The sequence below is a fragment of the Petaurus breviceps genome, unplaced genomic scaffold, assembly GCF_028583685.1.
Source record: "Petaurus breviceps papuanus isolate PSGF00001 unplaced genomic scaffold, PetGlider_PUasm1.0 180, whole genome shotgun sequence".
NCBI classification, from domain to species: domain Eukaryota; kingdom Metazoa; phylum Chordata; class Mammalia; order Diprotodontia; family Petauridae; genus Petaurus; species Petaurus breviceps.
This window is the reverse complement of record NW_027185782.1, coordinates 150,360-176,797: the sequence shown is the minus strand read 5'-3', so window position 1 is coordinate 176,797 and position 26,438 is coordinate 150,360. Positions and strand designations below refer to the sequence as shown.

Genomic DNA, 26,438 nt, shown 5'->3' with positions numbered 1-26,438 from the left:
CTGGCTCTGCACTGTTCAGACTGTTTGCTATGTGAGGGAACTCACAGGGGCCACAATGCCAAGAGTCAGTGCAGTTGAGTAGAGGTGTCAAACATGCAGTCCACAGGCTTGCAGCACTCTCAAACGTAGCCTGAACCAGACTAAAATGTAACTGGGAAATATTTAACAAATAAAATTACAGTAAGACTCAGTAACACTACATTTTCCAACTAAGTCAACACGCAGTCTACAAGGATCCTTATCTACAGATTAGTGATTCTCATTTCTATTTTGGTTTGATACCACTTCAGTAGAGCACTGGGCTTGGAATCAATAAAATCTGGGTTCAAATCCCACCTGACACTTACTAGCTGTGTGACCATGGATATATGACTTAAGCTCTCTGGGCTCAATTCTTTCATTTATAAAACAAGGGGCTGGACTCACTGTCTTCTAAAATCCACTTTCAGCTCTAAATCTATGATCCTATAAAATCTTCTAATAAAATATTCACCTGGCCCTTAATATCCTATCACATGACTGTTAACTTTCTCACAAACACATCCTTTCTTCATAAGACTTAAAACCTTCAAATCAGCAGTTAATAAAGCATTTAAATTAAAAAAAAAAAAGACTTAAAACCTTCAAGACAAACATTGTGCCATACTTTTTTTTTTTTTGCTTTTTGGAGGGGGAAGGTAGGGCAATTGGGGTTAAGTGACTTGCCCAAGGTCACATGACTAGTTTTTGTGTTGAGTTTCTGAGGCCAGATTTGAACTCAGGTCCTCCTGAATCCAGGACCAGTGCTCTATTCACTGTGCCACCCAGCCGCCCCATGCCATACTTTTTAAATATCTTCTTCCCTAACCTCATATCTAGAACTACTGGCAGGCACTTGTACACAAAAACTTAAGTTTAAAAAAAATCAGATTCTCATCAGTTATTTTGGTTCTCTATAGTTAAGGAAAAAGAAAAATAACTCACACTTTTTATGATTTACCAAGTACTCTTCCCCATTCCTATCTCCCCCCCCCCCATTCAATATGGTACAGGTATTATTATTCCTATTCTATATTTACTCCCCAAAGGAATGAAGAAGCCTAGCCAAGGTCACAGAGCTAATGAATGCCAGAAGTCTGGCTTTGAACCCAGGTCTTGTGATTTCAAGTTGAGGGCTCTGCTGCCAAACCCACCCTGTCACTCATTCTGCCAGACTAATAATAATCAGGAGGAGCTCAAGTCTAAAAGTTACTTAAAACTACCAAGAAGAGGGAATGTGTTAGAAGGAGATCTCAAGATTTAACTCACCTGCCCATCTCTTTCTCCCATCACTGACCTTGAACCTTCCCTCCTGGGAAACAAAAACAATTATTAAAATACCAATGGGTAGTTCTTTCTATCATTCTCATGAAGTCTAAATCAATTTTCTAGAGTGAAATCTAACACTATTTCCACAAGGCAAAGATTTCATTTCTAACCAATTTTCCAGGGAGAAAAATGAGTTAACTCTAATGCTTAGATACCCTTGCAAAAATCTTCCACAACCACATCTATCTATTCAAATCTCTGACATGAAACTTCTTACCACCAAGACAGAACTTTGATCATGAAGTGGTCAACGGGAACAAAATAACCCAGATAAATACAAAATCCACAGAAGCACCAAAATTTCTGACTGTTAACTAACATGCAATACTCTTATACCAAATATTTTCCAAGAGCTAATGAAATAAACTACCTTGTAATGCACCTTTCATCTCTTTTCCTTTCTTTCCTCTGGTGGAAGAGTTAATGAGCACTGAAATGGCCAAAAGAAAGGCAGCTCAAAGTAGAGTTATGGGATTCACAAAATGAAAACTTTGGAAATAATTCTACAAAGTAGGCACATTCCCTATTTAAAACAAGGGCTGATTCCATATGGCCAGTCTCCCACAATCTAGATCCTAATGAGAAATGAAATATACTCTGCCTCTTGTGCTTTATTCTTTTTGCTAGAGCTGTGAAGGAACCCTGGGTGTATCAGTGGAAGAGAAATACTTGATGATTTAAATAAAAATGTGGAAGTTTAAAAAACATGGGAGTAGCTATGGAAGAATGAAATGGTGTGGTTAAATGTGAGTGACTTGAATATAAATTTTAGTAAACCTAATATTTTCTGAAAATTGAGACTATTTATTTTTAAAGGACTAATGGACCTAAAAAGAAACACCAAAATGTTAGGCCAACAACTTGGTTTGTATAAAAAAGTGCTGGACTATGAGTCAAGAGACCTAGATTCTGGTAGTAATTAAGTGCCTGTGCTCAAGGAAAGAACAATCTTTTGCAGAAATAAGAAGGGTTCTTCCTTCTAGCTTTGAAACTATGGCTCTGTAAGTTTTCTCAGAAACTTCTACATGCCATCCAAACTTGCTCATTGTATATAAGGAGGGATCACAGACTCAGCAGGTCAAAAGTTCTTGGTTGACATGTTCCAAAAGTAAAGCAAAATGACAAAGAACAATTTCGCAGCTGCATTTATGCCCTACACAGAAAATGAAATACCTAAATGCATAAGCCTACATTTCTGAAGATGAAGGGAATGAGAAGGGCTAACCTGTCCACTGAATGGTCCTGGTATCGGCTCCGGTCCCTGTGATCAAAATCATGAAAACGATCTTGTCGGGTGAACTCGGATCGGTATCTGTCATCAAGAGCAGCTCGTTTTCCTTCTGGCCAATATGAATCATCTCGTCTGTGTACCCAAAAAAAAGTATTTAATTTATGAAAAAGAATAAAAGTGAAGAAAATGCACTCTCTCTAGACCAAATCTCATTTAAAATATCCTGCAGGGCTAATCTCTGCACATTCAATCATTATCATTTTGATCTGATAAATTAAAATCCCTCAAACTGCCAAGAGGCATACTGGCATTCTAGTTTGACAATCTCAAGAAAAAGACTGCTGTGAGCTAATTGTATCAAGACAGTTAATACCCTGATCCCGGCATGTGTTCAAACAAGAATGAAATGAAATATTTGATTGTCCTGGAATGATAAAGTATGACTTTTTACCTTGAATGTCTACCTACCCTAAACCGAGCTTCCTCCCAAGTTTTCTACAAAAGCCAAGGGAATTAAAGCAGGGAACACACATTAGGATACTATCCAATTATCTTTTGCTGAATTTTACAGGAAAATTAAGACTTGCAGCTAGTAGGGTGATAATTACCAATTTAGTGCCAACGATACATTGAAGGATAAACTTACTTTTAAATCCATGGACAAGTTTCTTTAATACTTTTTACCCATCCCTTCTTCAGCTGTACAAAGGATATACTGGACTGAGGCTACCAAAGCAATTTAGGCATAATTGATATTTAGGGATTTTTCAAGACAAACACCTTAGCAAGTAATGGAACTGGAGAAGCTTCCTAGTATAAGCAATGGAATTATTCTTCAGTAGGGACTGAGGTCTCCTAAGGTACTTCTCAACTCTAAGAGTGGTTTTAAAAGTATCAGTTAAGAACCTTCAGAAAGTATCAACTGCCAAGAACACTCACTCACAGGGAGCTCAATCCAAAAGAAATGAATCACTCAACAACTTCATGGCATAAAAAATTATAAGTTTCTATGGATTACTGATGTGTTTCAAACAATATGTCAAGACGGCAACCAATACATTCCTATTACTATACTTCAACTAACTTTCAATTATACATGCTAAAAGAGAAATTAAAATATGCAACTTCTTCCACCTTTTAAATGGACTCTCCCTGTATGCTTAGGTCCCCAATTTCCTTCAAGATCCAACTCAAATGTTACAGCCTCCATGAAGCCCAGCCGGAAGTCAATGTGAGACCAAACCTGGATAAGCTCACCCCACCCCCCACCCCCCATCAGGGATCTGTGTTTGGGTTTTTCCTATGAATTGTAAACTCCTTGAGAGCAGGATCTGTATGTCATGGTCATCTTTGTATCCCTAGCACCTGAATGATGCACAAGCAAGAACATGGGGTATGATTAATCATCCTTCCACAAAAGCAGCTGCCTTTACCTTGAATCTACATCATAAGGTCTTCTCAGAGCAGGCCGCCGCTCCTGTTCATAGCGCAATTGTTCCTGCTGGCGCCGAAGCTCCTCTCTCTCCCTGTGGATCCGTTCTTGTTCTTTTCTCCTCTCTTGTTCTACACGAATTCTCTCCCTTTCTAGTCTCTCCCTCTCCATTCGCTCTCGTTCAAGACGCTGCCTCTGACACTCAAGTCGCACACGTTCCCTCTGCAGCCTGGCTTTCTCCTTTCGCTCTCGGAAGGCATCGATACGCTGCTCCCGCTCCCGCTGCTCTCGTTCTCTGGTTAAACACAAATATTCCTGAGTGGGAACTTTCCTCATTAAGCCCACAATTTTAAAAAGAACAATTCTTTCAACAAGGGAAACTTTGCTACTCAACTATTAATTAACATGTGAAGTAAACTTTCTCCAAAATCTAAAGATGTCAAAAAAATTTTTTTAACACTGACTGCTTGTCCTATTCAACTAGTCAGAAGGTAGCAATATGGTCATTACTTATTCACCCAATGCTGATCTATACACAATTTCTGTCATAAAAAATTTAACAGAAAAAAGTTACAAAATGAACTGAAGAGAGAATTAAGGGAAAAAAATATTCACTAAAGCACCAAAAAATTAAATTTTAAGTCAAAACAGATGATGTTTTTGGAAAAAGAAGGTTGTGGTAGATTAGGTACTGGATTCAAACAGAAAAGGTCCCATGTGTCACATGAACCAACTTTCCTAGGCTGTAAAGAAAATCAGTATAATCACAAGACTGTATAAAGCATTTTATAAGACATAAATGTAATGAAATCATTATACTGATAAGCAAAACTGGTACACATGGGGTGGAAAATGTTCATTTCTAAGTACATGAATTTTTCTATGAGGAATCATCTTTTACAAAGTCCTTTTAAGTCTAATAAATATCCCTAAAAATGATAATAACCACGTAGTATGAATGGTATGACAGTCTCTTGCTCATACAAATTATGTGACAGTTATTATGTCACATAATATATAATTAAGTATCACGCAAAAACTTTACCCATGAAGAAATCAAAGCTGAGAACTTGCTTATGGTTATACTACTATAATTAGAGTTGGGATATGAACCTAGGTCTCCTCCTCTAACAGTTTTTCTACCACGTAATGCTAAGGGGGAACAGAAGCCAGTAACTTCTATACAGTTACTAAAAAGACTTTGAAGATATGTTTTTAAAGACAACCTGTTATCAGCTTAAAGTATTTCTAAATGTTAAAGTATGCTGAAGTCCTTTGTTACATTAAACAATGATGAAAAATACAACCTGACATAAGATAAGAAGCCTGGACCCTAAGGGGGTATGATAATCAAAAGCTACAAAAACTTTTGCTCCACTCTTAAATCTAGCATCTTTTGATGAAGCATGGGAACTTTTGAGTAGTAAAGACTTGTTACAACATGACAGACATTGATCTGTTTCCCTCCTATAGTACAATGAAACTCCAACTATTCAAACTGCTAATTTTTCTTTGAGAATAGTTTCAGGATCGGTGATTAGACCCTGTCAAAATTACAGACATAAGTTCGAGGACAGGGACTATATTTGCCCTTTTTTTGTATTCCTAGTGTTTAGCACAGTGTCTGGCACATAATCAGCACTTAATAAATGCTTGTTGACTTGGCTGGCTCAGGTACCATTTCATCATAGTAGTAACAACTTGAAGCTACACAGACCAAGTTCCAATTCTGCCACTAACCCTGTCTCTCCTTGCTTCTAATCAGATGAAAATTTGAAGATTAAAAAGTCAGCATTAAGCAGAATGGGTTGCCCTGATAGTAAACTCCCCCTTACTGAATTCCACTTATTAACTATGTTATAGGAGAGATTGTTGCTTAGGTACTGGTTGGAACAAAGAGCCTCTATAAGAGCTGGTGATCTGGTCTGCTGGTGCTAAAAACATGATAAATGTATTTAAGTGTCCAATATGAAATGAAACTGAAGTCTCTTTCCAAATACTGATGAGGAAAAAAATAATAACTTACTTCAGGGGAAAAAAAAAGTCAAATCAGTTTATTTTGGTCCTCTACTTACCTACGCCTTTCAGTTTCTCTGATTTCTCGTTCTCGTTGCCTTTGTCGTTCCCGCTCCCGCTGTTCTTTGATTTTATCAAATGACAAAATGTCTCTCTTTTCTTTGCTTTCTGATTTTCGATCCTGACTTTTAGAGCTCTGTTTACCAAAGTTTTTTTCAAAAATTAATCTTAAAAGTGTAATTACAGCAAACATTAAGTGAAAATATCCATATTTGAATCATCCTAAAATCATCTGTCCCATTTAACTTATATAGTACCATAATTCCTGAATAAGAGGTTTAAAAATGAGAATATAAATACAATATAAATCTAAAGAGTTTAACCTGAGTACATGCAGCTGCCTACAGGCAATCCAGTTCACTAATCAAGTAACTAAGTTTCAGGTAATGCCTTTCATTCATACATAAAGAAAATCAGTTTTTCAATATTCAAAAAGAAAAAATAAAAACAAAACAAATTCAAAAATGTCAGAAAACTCGTGCAATCAATCTTTTTCTCCAGTAACATTTCTGGGACAAAATACTTTCTTAATTCAACAGAAAATTAGTTCCTAAAAGAGAAGCTGACTAGTTATATAGGATATGTATAGGTAAAATAACTAATATGATTTGATATGAGAGATGCAGTTAAACTTGCTCTAATTACTAGTCAACTGAATTTTTCACCTTTCTACCAGTCATTCTGACCTAACACTGCTTTATGCAAATTGCCTTTTTAATGAGGCAAAATTAACTCCACAAATCCTGCTACCCCTGACATTCTCAGAAAATTGGAAGCTTATAAATTTATATGAGAATTAGCTAAGAAAAAGTACCACTACTATGGCTATTATTAAATTTAATAACCATTCTAGATACAATGTATAAAGGCGTTTTGTTTTTTAAAAAAGGTCATAGCTGCCTTCATGGAAAAAAAAAATCAAACAGCACACTACTATGTTAAACACCTACGTGTAGAACACAAGATCACAGGAAATGCAGCACACCATCTGATAGTATGGAAGACAACTTTAAAAGGAATTCTAGTTTACTTTCTGGTTAATTTAATAGAGCTTTATTAAATTAACCAAAAAAATTTTAAACTGCTATTAAATTAACCAATGAGTAAAACTTACCTTTTAACTTGGAAAGTCTGTGCCTTTCCCCTGCAATGGTGAGCTGTATTTCCTGTGTCAATTTACTTCACAGAAGGAGGTGTAGTCTGATGAAGTATCAGCAAAATGGGGGCAGATATTTTGAAAACATGTTTTAGACCTTAATTTTGTGTACGTACATATAATTTCAGTTAAAGAAAAGGATGTATTGGGATGATCTATACTTGCTGGATGATTCATAAAACAGATTAAGTGGAACTGGAATACTGCATCAAGAATATGAAAATTTATAGTTAAAAAGGAACCTTCATGATGTTCTAGCACTTCAGGATAACCACTGGTTTAAAATTTCCTAACCAACGATTATTCTAAGACAATTGTGCTGCTTCATAACCTTCCCCCTAGGGCTTCAGTGAAAAACCTCTCTCAGCTCTATTTTCTCCCCTTTCCCTCTAAAAGATAATATTTGTATTTTTTCAGATGAACATATTGAAAGATCTGTTTCACATGTCAACCCATCATTGCTGGAACATTTAAACACATTATACACAAAAATCAACAAACACACGCCTACCCTCTTCAAATTATAAAATGGAAAAGTGCCTTAGGGCAATCTTAATTTACAAGATCAAATAATAATTTTTATAATGTAAATCCAGAATGCTTTTACATGCCCCCCCTCACAGAGAAACTAGACCCAGACATGATACTTACCCGCTCTTTAGACCTGGTTGTGGTTTTCACACTAATAACAGGTTCCCCCTTTGACTTGTCCATTACAACTGTCCGTTCTGTCCCTCTGCTTCCTTCAGATGATAATAGATGACAAATACCACATTAGTTATGTTGTTGTCTTCCAACTTGCTATAATTTAGCATTCAATCCTCAAAATTTTGCTTAAAATTCTCAACTTCATCATTAAAAATAATTTTTATCATCTGAAATTGTTCTCACGTAATATTTACTATTTTTTTTTTGTTTTTTGCTTTTTGGAGGGGGGAAGGAAGGGCAATTGGTGTTAAGCAACTTGCCCAAGGTCACACGGCTAGTTTTTGTGTTAAGTGTGAGGCTGAATTTGAATTCAGGTCCTCCTGACTCCAAGGTCAGTGCTCTATTCACTGCGCCACCTAGCTGCCCCAATATTTACTATTTCTTATAATAATAGTGGAAACGTTAAGATTGACATAGTTCCATTTTTGGGATTAAGACTTCATGTTCTGGAAAGGGAGCTAAGATGGCAGCATAGAAGCAGGAAAACTCCCTGAGCTCCCCCCATAACCACCTCAAATACCTATAAAATATGACTCTAAACAAACTTTAGAGCTACAGAACCCACAAAGTGACAGAGACAAATCTCCCGCTGAAGGCAACCCAGCAGGCCAGCAGGAAGGGTCGATAGCAGCACACTGGGAGCAGAGCCCAGCCCCGCATGAGCCCAGAGTTTTAGCCCCAGGACAGCCCTGACCAGCTGTGGCTGGCAAGACTTTGGGAGAGTGGATCACCAGCAGCTGTGGCGATTATCAACCCATAAATGCCAAAGGCAAAGTAAAAGGTCAATGTGGATTTTGGGAACAAGGGAATCAAGAGTGCAATCTGGCCTCTGGCCCTGGAAGGGAGAAGTGGTGTGATTGCTTCAGAGCTCCTGGCCTGCAGATCATAGGGGGACCAAGTGATCATTCTGAGGGGTAATCACCCTTGCTTTAACCTGCTTGGATCTGGATTGCTATATTGGGCTGAGGTCCTGCGGTGTGTGACCAGGTGCCAGAGCCAATGTAGGGCAACCAACTAATAGCTCTGGCAGCTGCAAAAACCCCAGTGATTTGGGACAAAGCTCTCCTCTCTGGAAGCAGAGTTCTACTGTGGCAAAAAGCTCAAAAGTCAAGTAATTGAGCAAGCACAGCAATCCAACTTTGGATTACTTTTTTGGGGACAAAATGGATCAAAGCATGGAACAGGAGGAAGATAACAAAGTCAGAACTTCTGCACCAAAAGCTTCCAAGAAAAATATGAATTGGTTACAGGCCACAGAGGAGCTTAAGAAGGACTTCGAAAACCAAATAAGAGAAGTGGAAGAAAAATTGGAAAGAGAAATGAGAATGATGCAAGAAAATCATAAAAAGAGAGTCAACGACCTGACTGAAGAGAGTAACACCTTAAAAACCAGACTAACTCAAATGGCAAAAGAGGCCCAAAAAGCTAATGAGAAGAAGTGCCTTAAAAAGCCAAACTTGCCAGATGGAAAAAATCTCAAAAGCTCACTGAGGAGAATCATTCCTTCAGAATTAGACTAGAGCAAATGGAAACTAATGACTTTATAAGGGATCAAGATACTATTAAACAGATCCAAACAAATGAAAAAATAGAAGGCATTGTGAAATATCTCATTGGAAAAACCACTAACCTGGAAAACAGATCCAGGAGAGATAATTTAAAAATTATTGGACTACCTGAAAGCCATAATCAAAATTAAAAAACCTAGAAATCATCCTCCAAGAAATTCTCAAGGAAAATCCCCCTAATATTTTAGAACCAGAGGGCAAAACAGAAATTGAAAGAATTCACTGATCACCTCTTGAAAAAGAAAACTCCTAGGAATATTATAGCCAGGTTCCAGAATTCCCAGATCAAGGAGAAAATATAAAGCAGCCAAGAAGAAAAATTTGAGTATTGTGGAAACATAATCAGGATAACACAAGATCTGGCAGCTTCCATACTGAGTGATCAAAGGGCTTGAAATATGATATTCCGGAGGTCAAAGGAACTGGGATAAAACCAACAATCACCTACCCAGAAAAACTGAGTATCATATTTCAGAGGAAAATATGGTCATTCAATGAAATAGAGGACTTTCAAGCTCTTTTGACGAAAAAACCATAGTTGAACAGAAAATATGACATTCAGATACAAGAAGCAACAGAAGCATGAAAAGGTAAACAAGGAAAAGAAATCATAAGGAACTTATCAAAGTTGAACTATTTACATTCCTACATGGAAAAACGACAATTGTAACTTTTGAAACTTTTCTCAGTATGAGGATAGTTGAAGGGAACATAAATGTATATATATGTGTGTGTACATACATATATATGTCTATATAGGAGGGTATATGTGTGTATGAATACATAAGTGAGTGTCTATATATGTGTACAGGTATACATAGACAGAGGGCACAGGATCAATTGAATAGGAAGGGATGATACTTAAAAGGTGAAATTGAGAGGTAAAAGTGAGGAATACAATGAGAGCAGATGGGGAGAGACAGAAATTATCTCACACAGAAGAGGCAAGGAAAAATTGTTACAATGGAGGGGAAGAACAGGAAAGCAAAAGGGAATGAGTCAACCTTACTCTCATTGAATTTGGCTTAGGGAGGGAATGACCTACACACTAAATAGGGTATCTCACCCTATAGGAGAGTAGGGGGGAAGGGGATAAAAGGGGGGATGATGGAGGGGAGGGCAGGTTGGAGGGATAGTTAGAAGCACATACTTTTGAAAAGGGACAGGGTCAAAGTAGAGAATAGAACAAGTGGGAGGTGGGATAGGATGGAGGGAAATATAGTCAGTCTTTCACAATGTATCCACTATGGAAATGTTTTGTATAGCTACACATGTACAACCTATATAGAATTGCTTATATTCCCAGTAAGGGTGGATGACAAGGGATGAAGGAAAAGAATCTGGAATTCAAAGTTTTAAAATCAAATGTTTAAAAAAATATTATTTTTTTTTTTACATGGAACTGGGAAATAAGATATGCAGGCACTGGGGGATGGAGATCCATCTTCCCCTACTGGCAAGTCAGAGGAGGGATGGGGGAGGATATAGGAGAGCAGATTAGGGGAGGAGGTATACAGTGGGATCACTGTTTTGGGGTGGTGGGTAGGGGAAAGATGGGGAGAAAATCTGTAACTCAAAATCTTGTGGAAATGATGTAAACTAAAAATAAATATAAAATTAAAAAATATTTTTTAAAAATTTCATGTTCTGAATCTCAAAAATAGTCAATTACAGATGAGCTATTTTTAAATTGATTTTTAAAAAGTTCCAGGGGCAGCCAGGTAGCACAGCGAGTAAGAGCACCGGCTCCAGTATTGAGAAGACCTGGAGATCGAATCCCGGGCTCACACTTAGCACCCACCCAGAAACACCTGGCCGTGTAACCTTGAGCAAGTTACTTAACCCCAATTGCTTAGGGGCAGCCAGGTGGCTCAGCGAGTAAGAGCACCGGCTCCAGTGTTGGGACGACCTGGATCAAATCCGGGCTCAGATACTCAGCACCACACCCAGAAATAACTGGCCGTGTAACCTTGAGCAAGTTACTTAACCCCAATTGCCTAAAAAAAAAAAAAAGTTCCTGCAACCATATTTAAAAACTTAAGTTTCTCCAGTAAGATGATCTGTCCTTTTATACAGAAGCACATACATATACTCTGTGGATTTCTGCTACTTCTCACAATGTCATAGTAGAATCTAAGATAACAAAGCTATTGATTTTTATTCCTCCCACACATTTTAAGAGTGCTGCAGAATTTTAGCCTATGTGCTCTAAATCAATGTACTGCTGTTCCTCTGCACAAACTGACAAAAGTGAAATAGATATGTTCACTTCCCCTACATTTATCTTGGGATATTAAATGCTTCAAAATCTATTTTCTTTCCCTAAAGCAAAACAATCCAACTCTACCTTCCACAAGTTACCTACTTGATTAAATTTGCAATACTTGCCAGCCATCTTTAAAAACAACTTGTTTGACATCAGATTGCATCTCAGATAAATTATCACAAACGTTTAGAATCCAGCATGTAACAATGTGCAAAAAATTGCAATGCTTCTAAAGCAGGTTTGGGTCCAATGTAGTATAGAATTATGCACGCACAAGCACACACACATGCACACACACACACACACACAATGAAGCTCACAAAGTATCAAGAGAAATCTTTAATTACTACTGGCCTGATTCTGTACCTCACCACCCCCCACTCCCCTTATCTTATGCTTTCATGGGAAAGGGAGGCACATGTGATGGCAAAAAAGGCTCAGTATAAATTCTATTTAATAATGTTTAATTTAAATGCTTGCAATTATATAAAATTGATAAAAACCAAGTTTATTAACATTGTTAAGATAACTGTCCTAGTCCTATACAATTCTCTATTGATCTAAAATCTATTAAAAAAAAAAAAGATATCAGGAGTCTTAAAGTTTAACTATAAACATGAGTAATTCTTATAATGTTTTCAGATTTCTGGCAATTTGTTAAAAAGAAAAAAAGGCAATGCCAGGGTATGTGAGAACACCTACATGAAGACACAGGCATTAGCAGTTGCAAAACTATAGATGTACTTTTTTTTTTGTATATGCACTTTTTTAAAAGTCTGACTCTTTAAGGAACAAGCAAAAAGCAAAATCCAAAAGTAGTTTCAGACTGATTTAGAAACAAGTAAATGCATTTTATGCTTATTTATTATGTGTTAATTCATTTGGTGCTTCTCTGTTAAATGGAAAGGGTTCCATGTAAAGATTTATTATATATGTATATTTTTGTTGATTATAAACTTTTAAATTTTTTCTTGAAGAAAATTTCATCATTGAAGGAAAACTGCTTTCCTGAATTTTCATCTGGAACTTCTTTTGTGATTTTCCTATAAATAGCAAAACTTAGCAATCAACTGCTGAGATGTATTCTCAGGACATATCTAATACCACTGACTAGTTTAGTTCCTTTTAATTAAGCCCTAGATGACTTACCTGATTTGGTGGCTCTAGAACGATCTGCTGACCCAGGTTTCAGTTCATCATGGTCCTTTTCATCCTTCCTGTCTTCAGACCTTTTATCATCTTTTTTCTCACTCTTAATCACAGTCCTGTTTAAAAAAAAAAAAAAAAGCAGAGCAGTAAGAGTCAAGTGCCTAAAAAATAAGCTCTGCATTTTTCAGGATGGAATTCTCATCAAAATTCATCTAAACACATCACACCCTTCTGTCTTCCTAAACTCCAGTGCCTCCCTATCATACCTGGGATCAAATATAAAATCTCCTGTCTTTCAAGGCCTTTCCTAATCTGCCTTCTCTCCTCGTCTCACCTTTCTAGTCTTCAATTACCCCCTACCTATGGATTCTTCAATCCAATGACCCTGGCCTTGTAGTAGTTCCTCTCAACTGCAGATATTTTCCCTGGCTGTCCCCCATACCTAGAATGCCCTCTCTCCCCATCTCTGCCTCCTGGCTTCTTTTAAATCTCAGCTAAAATAACACATTCTACAGGAAGCCTTTCCCAATCCCTTTCAATTCTATCCTCTGTTAATTATTTTCTATTTATATAGACACATGGACCTTGTGTGCACATATTTGTTTGTGTTGTGTCACTAGTTAGAACATGAGCTCCCTGAGGGCAGGGACTGACTGCCTTTGACCTTTCTTGTACTCCAGTGCTTAGCACAGTGCCCAGCGCATAGCATACACTATATAAATGTCAGCTATTATTTTTATTGCTCTTATACCTATTTCCCTAATGAAATACCACTGTTCCTTCAAAATTCAGTTCAAATTACACCTCTTCCACCCACCGTTTTCCTTCTTGACCACCAGCATTTCCCCTCTGTAGCACGCATTCTGACATTCATATTTGGTATTATTTTTTAGCTGTTTAATAGATGCTTTCTCACATCAACAAGATAGATTATAAGCTCCTTGAGAATACTTGGGTGTCCTCTGTAACATCACCAGGCACATTAGGAACTTAAAACTCTATCTCCAATGATTCAAACACCTCATTTGGCCAGATTCCCATATTCTACCACCCTAGAGTCTAGTCAATACTCTCTACAAAGTCTTAGCTGAAAAAATGCTTATGAAATTATAGGCTTCATTCCCAAGTATAAAAAGCTAATTCAGTGGACATTTATAATTATTGTCCAACAAGCAGCAATTGGGTCAAGATGATGAAAACTTGCAGTTCCACATTTAATTATCAAGGTCTATCTACCTATCAATATCTATCAGTAAATATGACACAAGCAGACTATTCTACTCTAAAGGATGTCTCATGAGCCTGACAAGTATTTTTCAAGAGGTTTGGCTTCAGAATTTGAGTAAAACTAAATAATGGCAAACAAATCATGTTGTCGGCATGTGGAAAACAGGAAGCATTTGCTGGGCTTATCTTAATTAGAAAGACACTGTGAAATGTGGAAATACAAGCACTTCTTTAAAATGACATTTCATAAAGTAAAAAAGAAAAATGTACAAATTTAATGATTTTGGTTATTTAACAATCTAAATACTAAGAGAACTTAATTTCACGATTTAAAAAAAATCGTGTCTTTCCAACACCATCTTGGTTAAATAATACAGAGGAAAGCCACAATACAAATACTAACTATACCAAATACATGAAAAGGAAATGTATTTCTGAGAACCAGCAACAGTACTATGGAAAGAGAACTCACCTGGGAATCAGAACCTCAATCACTTACTGTTTGACCCTGGGTTAATTCACCTCTCTGTCTCAGCAACCTCCTTTATAATGAGGAGATTAGACTATATGATCTTTAGCCATAAATCTATGATCCTGCTGATTTCTAAGGACAAATCTCATGACAAATCATGCTTTCCAGTAATTTCCTCTACTGGTGTTGGTACTGCTGATGTAGTTTCCATACCATTATGGCACATCTGTAAAGGGTCCTTTTCCAAGTCTTCCTCCCTGCCCCACAACCCATGAGGTACCAAAGAACAATATTTTAAAAACTCCTTTACCTTTCAGGCCGGGAGTCAGTGGAATGATGTCTTTCCCCGCTGCCTGATTTTTCCTTTTTTATTTCACAGTCTTTGCGGTCAGAAGGTTTCTTCCCAGCAGGCTCATTTTTGGCCTAAAATTAATTTGGCCAGAAATGATGAACAGGGAAGGTCTTTCATTTATATGACACACAGCAGTACATAACTGCCACCACTTACTTTTTCTACTGAGATCATTCTTCCATGTAATTCTGTTCGGTGAAGGTGGTTAATACACTTTGTGGCTTCATCGGATGTAGACATTGTAACAAAACCATAACACCGTGCCCCTGGACTACGAGCATTAGTTACCACTTTGGCTCCAACAACCTTTAGGAAAACAATTTTTTTTTCAAGTTTTTAAATTTTGCACAAAAGTAACCTGACACACTGTTCAAATTCATAACAAGTCAATAATACCCAAAAGTTGTTGTCATTGTTATCCTTATCAATGCTATAGGAACTACTCCTTCAAACTGTTAAAAGTCCTTATAATCAATTGATCAAAATGATAGATGAAGATTAAGGGTCCCTGTCTCATACAGGAAAAACCAAACTTCAAATAATTAGCATCACAAACAATCTCTCTAAAGACATCTTGGTGACTCAGAATCTCTCCCATCTTCTTCTGCCTATTTCAGTGTTCCTATGGAATCATGTAGAGCAGTTCATCCCCGCTCACTCTCCAACCTGTTTGTTACTTATACCACAAACTAAGCTACAATGGCTCTCACACGTATATAAGGGATCTCTAAGAGATCATGCTAAAGATGAGGCAAAATGCAAAAAAAGCACCACACTAGAACATGGCAGCATATCATCAAGTTTCTAGTTCCAATCCAAGGAGGTAACAATTGTAAGTATTCCATCAGACAAGTCCTTATACCTCTCTTAGCAACAGTTTCTTCATCTGCAAAATGAAGTCTGGCCCAAATGATCTCAACTTCCTCCTAGTTTTAACATTTGAGGATTTAGACACTAAAGCTATGTCCCCTACCAGTCCTTCAACCTATATAAAGGATGCCTTACACAAGAGAGAAAGCAGGACAAGTTAGCGTTCAGGGAGCCACACTGCCAGTACGAGTAAGCTCACGCTAATTCTCACTTCTTCCATTGGGCAAAACTTAAAATCCAAAACCTGCTTTACATGGATATAGTTTCCTTTGTTTGTGACAAGTTAGATCCAAATGAACACAGGCAGTTACTATCAAAAAAAAACCAACAACAAACCCTCTTATGGATAGGAACTAGACCTATGATTTTACCAGTATAGGGAACTCTCAGATGTGGAAACTACATTTACCAATGCAGGCTGCCTAGGGCACCTGTTAGGTTAAGTGACTTGCTCATGGTCATGAAGTTTTATATATCTAGGGGTAGGGTTTGCAGCTCAGTTGTCCTGGTTCCAAGGTCAGCTTTCTACCCACTATATCACACTGTTCAATGAAGCACTTAAATTTAATCACAATAAAACTACTACTGCTACACTTATAGGTATAACATTTTCCTCAGTTCCTGTCTATAAGTCACACCTAATTCTGTTTAAAATGGCCAAGGAAACAACTTGGAAGAACCCAGGAAAAAATCTTAGCAAGTATTTTGTTAAGTAGTCATGTTTGGAGTCTTTAACTTTTTTTTTTTTAATTTTGAGACAAAATTCTATTTCTGCATGTTACAGGGAGGAGTATAAAATGTAGTACAACAGAAGATTTAGAAATCTTGTAAGGAAATTTTTACGTGTACTTTCAGTACAACCCCCTACCCCATTAATGTCCCATTAAAGGGGAAGAATGATATAATAGAAAAAACACTGGAATCATCACATAACACCAGCTATGTAACTTTCAGCAATAACAGCAGCAGCTAACATTTATGTAGCACCTACTACTTGCCAGGCACTGTGCTAAGCACTTTACAAATATTACCTCATTTGATGCTCACAACAATCCTGGGAGGTAGGTGCTATTATTATTCCATTTTATAGATGAGGAAACTGAGGCTCAGGTTAAATGACTCTCTATGGGTCATATAACTAGTAAATGTTTGAGGCAGGATTTGAACTCAGGTCTTATAAATCTAAATCCAGTACACTACCCACTTTACCACCTGCTCCTCTGCCTCTGAGAATTTCTGGTAACCTTTAAGCTCAAGTGCCAATCCCTATATGAAGCCTTTTCTGACCTTTTCTAGTGCATTCCTTCTTTTTCCCAAATTACTTAATAAATATTTTGTGTTTATCTTTGTCCATGTTATTTCCCCAACAGAATTCTTAAGTTTCTTCAGACTAAGGACTCTTAAAATTTTTGTTATGTCCCCAGTGCCTAGCACACAAGCAGCTACTTGACTTTGCTCTAGGACTCCATTTCCTTATCTGTAAAATAAGGGAAGGTAAAGAGATGTCATCTAAGATCCCTTCCATCTCTAATTTTACAGAAAACTATAAAATGCTTAACACCTGGACACTGGTGACTAGTAGCATATCAAAGCAAATCACCCTTAAATGGGGCAAACATAAAGCATATTTCAACAATTCATCTACTTATACATTTTTCAACCAGCTACCTTGTACACACACACACACACACACCACGAACAGGATTCATCAGCAAAACTATTTCTATTCTCAGGAATTCAGCAATTCAATGATTAGTCAGGTCCTACATGCCAAGACCCGTCAACATCAAGTTCACTGACAGTGACTGGTCCCTTCTGAGAAGGATACAAGCAAGAGCACAGTCTATGGGCTAATGCTTGGAATCTATACAAAGGGTCATGTCTTGCCTGTGTGTAGCATTCACCAAGTTACAAGTTAACTTGATGACTTGGAAAAGTTGACTGGAGAGAACCAATATAAAAGCAAACACAGTGGAAATTCTGCACAACTCCAATCAATGTAGACTAATAAAGATGCTAGAGGGCTGACAGAGAAGTTGGCTGATTGCCTGCCCTTCAGGAGGGGCGATCAGCTACAGGTCCAGAAGGAGACAAACCATTTTCAGACAGGCCAATGGTTGTTTTGTTTGACTATTTGTTTTAAGCTTCTATTCAGACATAGGAAGAGAAGCATTCGTTTGGAAGGGATAGTGGCATAAACAAAGAAAACAGAAGCAATTAAAATTTGTTCAAAAGGCTATAGGAAGTATCTCTTCTACCTCAGATTAAAAGTATTCACTTAAATCTAATTACAATTAGGGGCCAGCTAGTATAGGATCTTACCTTTCCATATTTGCTGAAAAGGTTCTTCAAGTCTGTGGCTCTGGTAGTTGAAGAGAGTCCACTAACCCACAAATTCTTACCAGAACTGCTACTAGCACGACCTAATTCAAGAAGAAAATATTACAGTTTTACCAGAAATTACTTTAAAAACAAAAAAGCCCACTTAAGCACAATTTCAACTCTGTGAGTTCAAATTCCTTAGTAATTTCCAAAGCTTTTCAGGATACCAAATAAAAACTCTTTGTGGTAGCAATAAGTCACTTTATACATGCACATCACAAGAATAAAAAACATGATTAAATCACCAAACTCCAGTAACAAGATACAAATTAAAGTACTGAACAGTTTCTATTTGTTGGGTAACCCTCTAAAATTGGTAATTTTACTTTAATAATCAAAATTTTTACTGTTGAGTTAGCCAGTCAGGAAAAAAAAGACAATGGTGCTATAATATGGCCTTTTTTTATCATTTCAATGGGAAATGACAGTCACCTTCAAAAACCAAATGCTATTTCTCAAATATTCAAAAGCTAGGACTTATTCAAAATAAAATTACATAGTGCCCTGCAGTCCTATCAAAGCATCTGTGGAAAATTTATTTTCAAGCTTCAAAATAGTGTGGCTCTTTGAATCATATCCTTAAAAAGGTGTTGACAGGGGCGGCCAGGTAGCACAGCGAGTAAGAGTACTGGCTCCAGTGTTGGGAAGACCTGGGGATCGAATCCGGGCTCCGACACTTAGCACCCACCCAGAAACACCTGGCCGTGTAACCTTGAGCAAGTTACTTAACTTGCTCATAAAAAAAAAAAAAAGGTGTTGACAGGAATGATACAAATTTAAGGAATGACCCTCTGTTTCCAAAATACGGAAAATATATAATCAATTTATCCATCTCATAAGTAAAAGCATACCTCTGTCATCTCTTAAGGTTGGCTTTACATCTGTGTCGTCCTCAACAGAGCTAGAGACAAAAGTTAATGTTACTCAAGTAGGAAAAAGCATTAGGAAAACTAACTCAAAAAAGTATGCCATGTACTACAACTTAATACCTACCAGAAAATTAGGTCTGAAATAAAAATTTAAAAGACAGCTTTGCAAACTTGTATCGGAAATCTGACAAAAAGTAATAAGTCAGATTCCTAAAGTCAATTCTCTTTAGCTGAAGATGACAATTAGGAACAATTTAAAAACACAACCATGGCAGGTTGAGAAAAGGAAAGAAATCAAATCACCCATTAAAAATACACAAAGGGAAATAAAACAATCTTTAGAAGTAAACTACAATTTCATCAGTCTGGCTGGCCAATTGAAGAAAACAGCTTATGTGTGTCATTAAATGACCAATGAAAAAAAGATAGCATCTGGTCTAGAACTGAGAAAAAACAAACCTCATTTTCTGATCACCGCCCTCATTGGTAGAGGACTCTTTAGTAGCAGATGAATCTTCATTATTAGCTTCATCTTCACTTTTCTTAACGTCTTCTTTGCTATCTTTGGTTTCAGGGCTTGAGGCTTTCTCTGGTGTTTCCTGGGCTTCCTCACTAGAAGCTTCTGCATTTTCTGATACTCTGCTACTCTGATCATTTAGGGTCTCTACCACTACAGTGTCAGAGTCCATTTTCTCTTCATCTACTTTCTGCTCGCTTTTCTCCCTTTTCACTATATCTAAGTGTTTTTCTGCCTTCCTGGCAATTGCTTGTGTTGACTCGCTGTCCAAATCTAATGCATCCTCCTCTGGATGAGCGGTGACAAAATTGTCCTCTTCCTCTGCAAGCTTTTTGTTTGGCCCCACGCTACTTGCATCCTGTGAAAATGGCTGCTCCAGGTCGGAACCTTCTTCTTTTAGTGGGTCAGACTTACAAGTTTCCCCCAAAATGTCGAGTATTTTCTCATTTTCTATGGATTTAACAGGAATAGAATGGCACAAGGTTTAATTACCAGGGAAATAAAGCAATCACAAATGCGGAACTGGCACGGCTGCCACACTAACATGAAGAGAACTGCTAGCTACACAGAGATTGGAAAACCCTGATGTACACAAACTTATACTGTTTAAAACTACCTGCATTCCAACAGTCTAGGATATTAAGCCTCAAAATCTACAGGGAAGATAAAAGGACCCCAAAGATTTAACCCCCAAAACCCTTCTGGCTGTTCCTTGGTATTCTTCGTTACATTGCTGGTCACGTCTCGCTCTTCACACTTAGCTTCCAAAGTCCAAGGTCTTTACCGAAAGTATCACCATTCACTGACAGCTCAATTTCGAAATTTCTTTTGAATTTCTTTTAACAAAACAGTCCAACACGAAAACCAGAAACTCTTCCAACGGTGCAGGAGTATTATTTGCAGTCCAGAAAGGGAACAATACGTTTGGAATTCTCATGTAGAAACTGTCTTTCCTCTTCTGGAATCCAGTTACTTCTTATGTTTTTAACTTCCCCTATAACAGCTTTAAACTGCCTGAACTGCTTTAATCAAAATTACCAAATAAATATACTGCACAATATCACAAGATCTGTTTCATGTGTAGAAACAAAAAGAATGACTCAGGTAAATTATTTCAAGATCAGTTAAAAGAATGTAGTTAAAAAGATATAAATAACCATTTCATCTCTACAAATATTTTACCTCAACTAACCAGAACACAATTTCCACAGATCTGGTGATATGACTGGGTTTCCAATCTCTGATCCTTGTATGATCCGGATTGTCCACCATTAAAATAACACACAACAGTCACACTTCTTAAAAAGAAAATAAGCTTAAAACAAAAGATTAGTGGGAAAATTGCCAAGCCATAACTATCACGTTTCTGTTTAACAGTACCTGGCTCCAAGGGGGGTTCTTCATTATCCTATGAAGAAAAAGAAAGCAAAGCACCATAACCAATCATTTTCCACAGTAGGCAGAAAAATGTTACCTAACAATTTACAGGACAATGCCTCTAGAAAACAAACTGTTTCACTTAAAAAATAATTTCAAGTTAGTTTTAGACATTTTCAATCTGTCAATTCCATTTTCCTTGACACAAATTTTTTATCTAATTCACAAGAACCAACTTCTACCGAATTGTGGTCTCCCATGTTTTCTGAGTTAACACCTCAATCAGTAAAACACTTCTGAGCAGACAACCTCAATGTGTGTATCCATAAATCATACATGTAATACTAACTGTCCCACTTACAATAAAACTGAGATTGGGGGTAGGGGTAGAGAAGGAAAAGATGAAACTTCCCAAGGGGCAACCTGGAGGGTAGGGAGTGGAGGAGAGGGAAAATTTCCCTAATAGTAGCTATAAAGGTACTGCTATGGGTTCCTTGGCATCCTTGGGTTTTTTTTTTTTTAACCGACCTGAAGGGTTGATGGCAAGGGACAGGAGGGGAGATGGGAGCTTAAAAAGTAGGAAGGGGGTAGAATGTTAGGGAATAATGATTTTTAGGTATGGATTGTGTGGAAGCCTTATAATTGGTTATTGCAAGGAGGGTGACATTTGAATCAACTTCCCACCCTCCAATGGGCTATTTGGGGCCACACCTCAATCCTCATTTGAGACTGTACAAATAGATAATTAAAAGCCTCTCTTTCTGGACTCACTCAATTTTGTCTCTATGCAGATCTGCTTTTGCCCAGTTCAAACAGAAAACTATTAGCCTGTGAAGCTGCCAAAAACAATCATTTAGAACAACAGATATAACTCAAATTATTCATTTAAAAATTATATTAAACTGTACAGAATATCAGAGAAGCACAAGTTTCTACCAATGCAAAACTACACCAAATGGTGTTCAAACTCAGGCAGATCCTATCAGGCTGGAAAATCTTCAGGTATAAGACTGCTGGCAGATTTAATGTACTTTGAGGACTAGCCTAGCTAAATTACAAGAGGCTCATCATCAGGAAGCTAATCACTAAGTGATGACTGTTTCTAGTTATACCAATCCATGAAGACTATCCACTAAGGCATGGAGAGAAGCAAAAATCTGCATCCATGGAGGATGTACCCAACACTGATGAAACAAATCTTTTTAAAATTTTGCATGTTTCTGTTGCTATTATTTCTAGGATTTCCAATATCAGGTATCTGATTTTTTCACATTTTCACATCTGACTAATTCCACACACTTTTCACTTGACCTAGTTTAAAAACTTGTGCAGCAGATCAACTTCCCAATCAGTTTTCAGTTGTGTTAAAAGTACTAGGATTTGGAGCCTGGGAATTGAGTACCATGATCTGCCATTTAGTACTGAGTGATCTTAGGCAATAAGTCATGTAACCTTTCTGGACTTTAGCATCTTTATACCTAAAACAACAGTATACTGATCTAGTCTAAGATCATTCTCCTTTTCCTATAGCTACCCTATCTCAACTTATCAGGAGGTGATGGGGCAGCTAGGTGGCACAGTGAATAGAGCACTGGCCCTGGAGTCAGGAGGACCTGAGTTCAAATCTGGCCTCAGGCACTTGACACACTTACTAGCTGTGTAACTTTGGGCAAGTCACTTAACCCCAACTGCCCTCCAAAAAGAAAAAAAAAAAGGTAATAAGGTCCTACAAGAAGGTGGCAGAAACGAGAAGAGAAATGAGGGGACAGGGGCAAGAAACATTTTGGAGAATAAGTGGACAGGACTTAAAAGGCATCAAATACTAGAAAAAATACTGGAACAAGAGGGCCTGGGGCCTGAAATCCTAGTTCTGCTACTTATGCTACATGTGTGATCTTAGTTTACAATTCATTTTTCTAGGCTTCAGTTCCCTTATCCATAAAATGAAGGTGATAGACTAGATAATCTGAGGTGCCTTCCAGTTCTAAATCTAGACACTAAAATCCTAAGAACTAAAATAAGTACCTGTATTATAGTGAAGTCTGATGATGAAGCATCCAAACTGTTTCCAACTGCTTCTCCAGTAACCTGAAAGAGTAAATGAAAGATTATTTCACAGAAACAAAAAGAATCATAGCTTTGCCATCAGATGTCTGAATAAGACATTAAAATTTTAAGAGGAAAAAACCCCAACAGTCTGATTATTCGCCAGACATCAATCATATTTGACCCATGCAGACCACAGTCCAGTAGATTTGAATCAAAGCACCAAAGAAAAATCACATTACTTTCTATTTCTATCTTTCTGATTTAAGACTGCAAATTAAAATGCAACTTAGTAACCAGATACTTTTAAAATTCAGGACTTAATGTAGAATATAATTTCTGAGGTTCCTTTTACCTCCAAATCTAGGGAAAACTGTTAAGAAAAATTCCAAACATCTTCAGTTTATGGTGGGGGAGGAGAGGGAAAGGAAGGAAGAATGAGAAGGGACCTGAAGTATTATTTTATCAATATGAAGGCTCTACAGCACCAGAAGGCTAAGTGATCTTCCCATGGTCACACAATTAATCTGTGTTATATAATAGTTCCCTTTTCTCTTTTCTAAGCTTGAAATGCTTACTGAAGTTACAAGGAAAGAAAATAGATGCTGTAAATACAGAAATGGTCATACAAGTCTGCAAAGAAGAAACAACACAACCCTACTACACAATTCCAATTGTGCTCACTTATTTTCAGTTGAAAGAATGCTAAGAATTATACTCCCCCCCCCCAACTCTTAAGAGTTTAAGCTCAGTCCTGCAATTCAAATTCACTACAATTTACAGTTGATAATGGATCTTACAAAAAGTTAATTCCAGTACAAAATGTCCACACCAAGATGACCAGATGGTCCTAAGGCTGCCAAAAACAAAACAAAAACAAAAAAGCTTGATTCTTTTAAATAATATCTAATCAGCTCTCTGACAACTTTTATTATGATGCAGATAATGTATTAAGTTCTTGAAAGGATTAAACCCATCTCCCTGCCAAAAATATAACATATGGTAAAAGGTCAAATAATGATAACAGAAACTAAATTCAAGTTATCCTTTACAATTGATAAGCTCTACATAAGTGTTACATGGACATAATTAGTCTCATATCCCACGAATTTTTAGGCCCCAAATTAAGTCTTTATTGACAAGACAACAGTATCTATTTGATTTAAAATACTTTGATTCCACGTGTGTAGGAGATGCTACAGCAATGCTTGTATTTCTTTGAATTTTAAAAAATGTTTTGGTACATTTCTGAGATGTTTCCAAGTTACCTACAGCATGTTCTGTAAGCTGATCTGGAAGTTGTTTCAATTCTGCATCAGCATTTTCTTTACTATCAGACAAGGAGTCAAGAATATTATCAGCACTGTAGTCTTCACCACAGTCAGCAGCACTGCCATTATCTATTTCAGTCTCATCTAACACACTAATATCCATCATGTCTATATCCTGCAAGTTATCCAAACTTGTTTCATTGTCCTCCTGCAAAAACAAAAAAAGTATATATAATAGCTACTTGGACTAAAATGTAGAACTAGTATACCACACCACCAAAAAGATTCCACTTACCTGTCCATCTCCAGAATCTTCCTCTAGTCCATTATCTTCAGCACCCTCTTCCTCTGGCTTACGCCCTAACAACAGTATAATTGTGAAATATCATACATTCTTATAGAAATTCTCTTCTTATACCTAATTCATCTTTGCAAACACTGCAAGAGACTAAACAGCACAACTTCTTTTTTATAATTCAAACTAAGAATGAATTTCATGAAGTATCCAAATTCTTTTTGCTGTGCAGTAGTAGTTTAACATTAGTTATAACTAGAACACCAGCTAAGAGGCTGAAATCTCCAGTTGTGTGAGGGTTTTAAAAAAGCAAAAAACTCAGCACTACCCTTTAATCTGGTCATAAAATACTTGCTGACACCTGCTATATCACAAAGTAAAGATCTTGAAATTATCTCAAACTCACAGTGACACCTTAGGCATCAAATTCACTGCATCTATGCAAAGTACCACTAATATTTAAACACTCAGTCTAAAAAGCAATTTAGCAGTTTCACTCATTCATTCACAATAGGGCAGGTTCCAGATATAAGGTAGAACAATCATCAAGGGTGGGGAGGGAAGAAAGAAGGGCAGAATGAGACACACAACTAAATGTACCAACAAAAATGTGACCAAAATCAATAATTATATAAACATAAGCAATTTTCCTCCAAAATTATCACCAAGGTACTGTACAGCTGCCTTTGTTATTCAAAGGAAAAGTAGAACACTTATGGAGGGTAAGGAGGAAGAAGGGAGTATGCAGGGCAAAAAGATTAAAAAATGGAGGGGGGAGGCATTTCTCCCTGCTCTCCAAGACATGAAAAGAAGAAATTTAGTTCAACTGCAATACTTTATCTTTAAAGGAAGGCAGTTTATTCAGTTGTTGGAATGAGTGCAATTGTGGCCCATAGCTTCCAGAAGACAATACAATTTAAAAGAACAATTAAGGCCTAATTTAAAGACATGTTAAAATTTTAATAGAATTAGTCCTATTCAAAAACACATTTAAGATATCCAGAGCCATCCACCATAATGCTTTTAAAAATACTTTTTATATTTCTAAGTTAGAATATTAATATGAACCTTTAAAGAAAGAATTTAATCTTTAAGCAGTTTTGAGTCATTCAAAATTTTAATCTTGAGCCACCTCTAGGCAGAAATTTTTAAAACTTAGCTAATTTTTGTTGTATTTCAAATTCTTATTTTAAGTGCTCATAATTTGAATCTTGAATATTACATTCAACTGCATAAGAAATTGCAAATTATACAGGCTTAAAGTTCTCTCATATCTAATTTTAGAGCTACACAATAATAAAATTTCTGATGAAGTAGATTAACATCTGACCACAAGATTATTTATATTTCTCCAGGGCAAATGAAATTAGCATTCTGAAACCATTCTGATTCTCTTCATTATAAATGAAAATAAAGATATGTATTTTAATAGTGTCAATCAACCACAACAAGCATTTGTTAAGAGCCTAGTATATGTAAGACACTATTTGGGGGTCCTAAGCATAAAATGGTCCCTGCCTTTACGGAGAGACAAGATGTAAGCATATACAAAATACGTCAGATTTCAGAGAAAATCAGAAAAGTCTTCATGTAGATGATTAAGCTAAATTCTGAAGAAAACTATGGATTCTAAGAGGGAATGCACTTCAAAAAGGAGGGACAGTCATTCCAAAGACAAGTCTTATGTGAGAAACAGTAAAACAAAGATCCTAATTTGTGAAAACAGAATGATATATAAGGTTGGAAAGATAGGCTGGTATTACAGAGGACTTTAAATATCAAATAGGACTTTGTATTTCTTCTAAGTTTACCCAGTAGTGGAGAGAC

General features: G+C 36.9%; 1 protein-coding gene across 7 annotated transcripts in view; it reads right to left on the bottom strand.

Moving 5' to 3' along the window:
• Positions 1-26,438, bottom strand: part of SAFB2 (scaffold attachment factor B2) — a 39,482-nt gene that overhangs the window by 6,801 nt on the left and 6,243 nt on the right. For 3 of the 7 annotated variants that reach the window (XR_011168103.1, XM_069086735.1, XM_069086738.1), the window contains exons 3-17: positions 24,612-24,676; positions 24,318-24,524; positions 23,025-23,087; positions 21,003-21,030; positions 19,565-20,072; positions 19,088-19,137; positions 18,177-18,277; positions 15,141-15,290; positions 14,943-15,055; positions 12,934-13,049; positions 7,894-7,985; positions 6,086-6,222; positions 4,012-4,305; positions 2,573-2,710; positions 1,288-1,330 (exon numbers count right to left, since the gene is read on the bottom strand). Coding sequence is in view for 6 of the 7 variants with exons in the window: in XM_069086735.1 (XP_068942836.1) it covers positions 1,288-1,330; positions 2,573-2,710; positions 4,012-4,305; positions 6,086-6,222; positions 7,894-7,985; positions 12,934-13,049; positions 14,943-15,055; positions 15,141-15,290; positions 18,177-18,277; positions 19,088-19,137; positions 19,565-20,072; positions 21,003-21,030; positions 23,025-23,087; positions 24,318-24,524; positions 24,612-24,676 (2,105 nt within the window). In the remaining variant the exon portion in view is untranslated. Of the gene's footprint in view, positions 1-1,287; positions 1,331-1,752; positions 1,778-2,572; positions 2,711-4,011; positions 4,306-6,085; positions 6,223-7,893; positions 7,986-12,933; positions 13,050-14,942; positions 15,056-15,140; positions 15,291-18,176; positions 18,278-19,087; positions 19,138-19,564; positions 20,073-21,002; positions 21,031-23,024; positions 23,088-24,317; positions 24,525-24,611; positions 24,677-26,438 lie in introns of those variants that run through there. The other 4 variants (XM_069086740.1, XM_069086739.1, XM_069086741.1 and 1 more) reach the window with 3 other exon arrangements.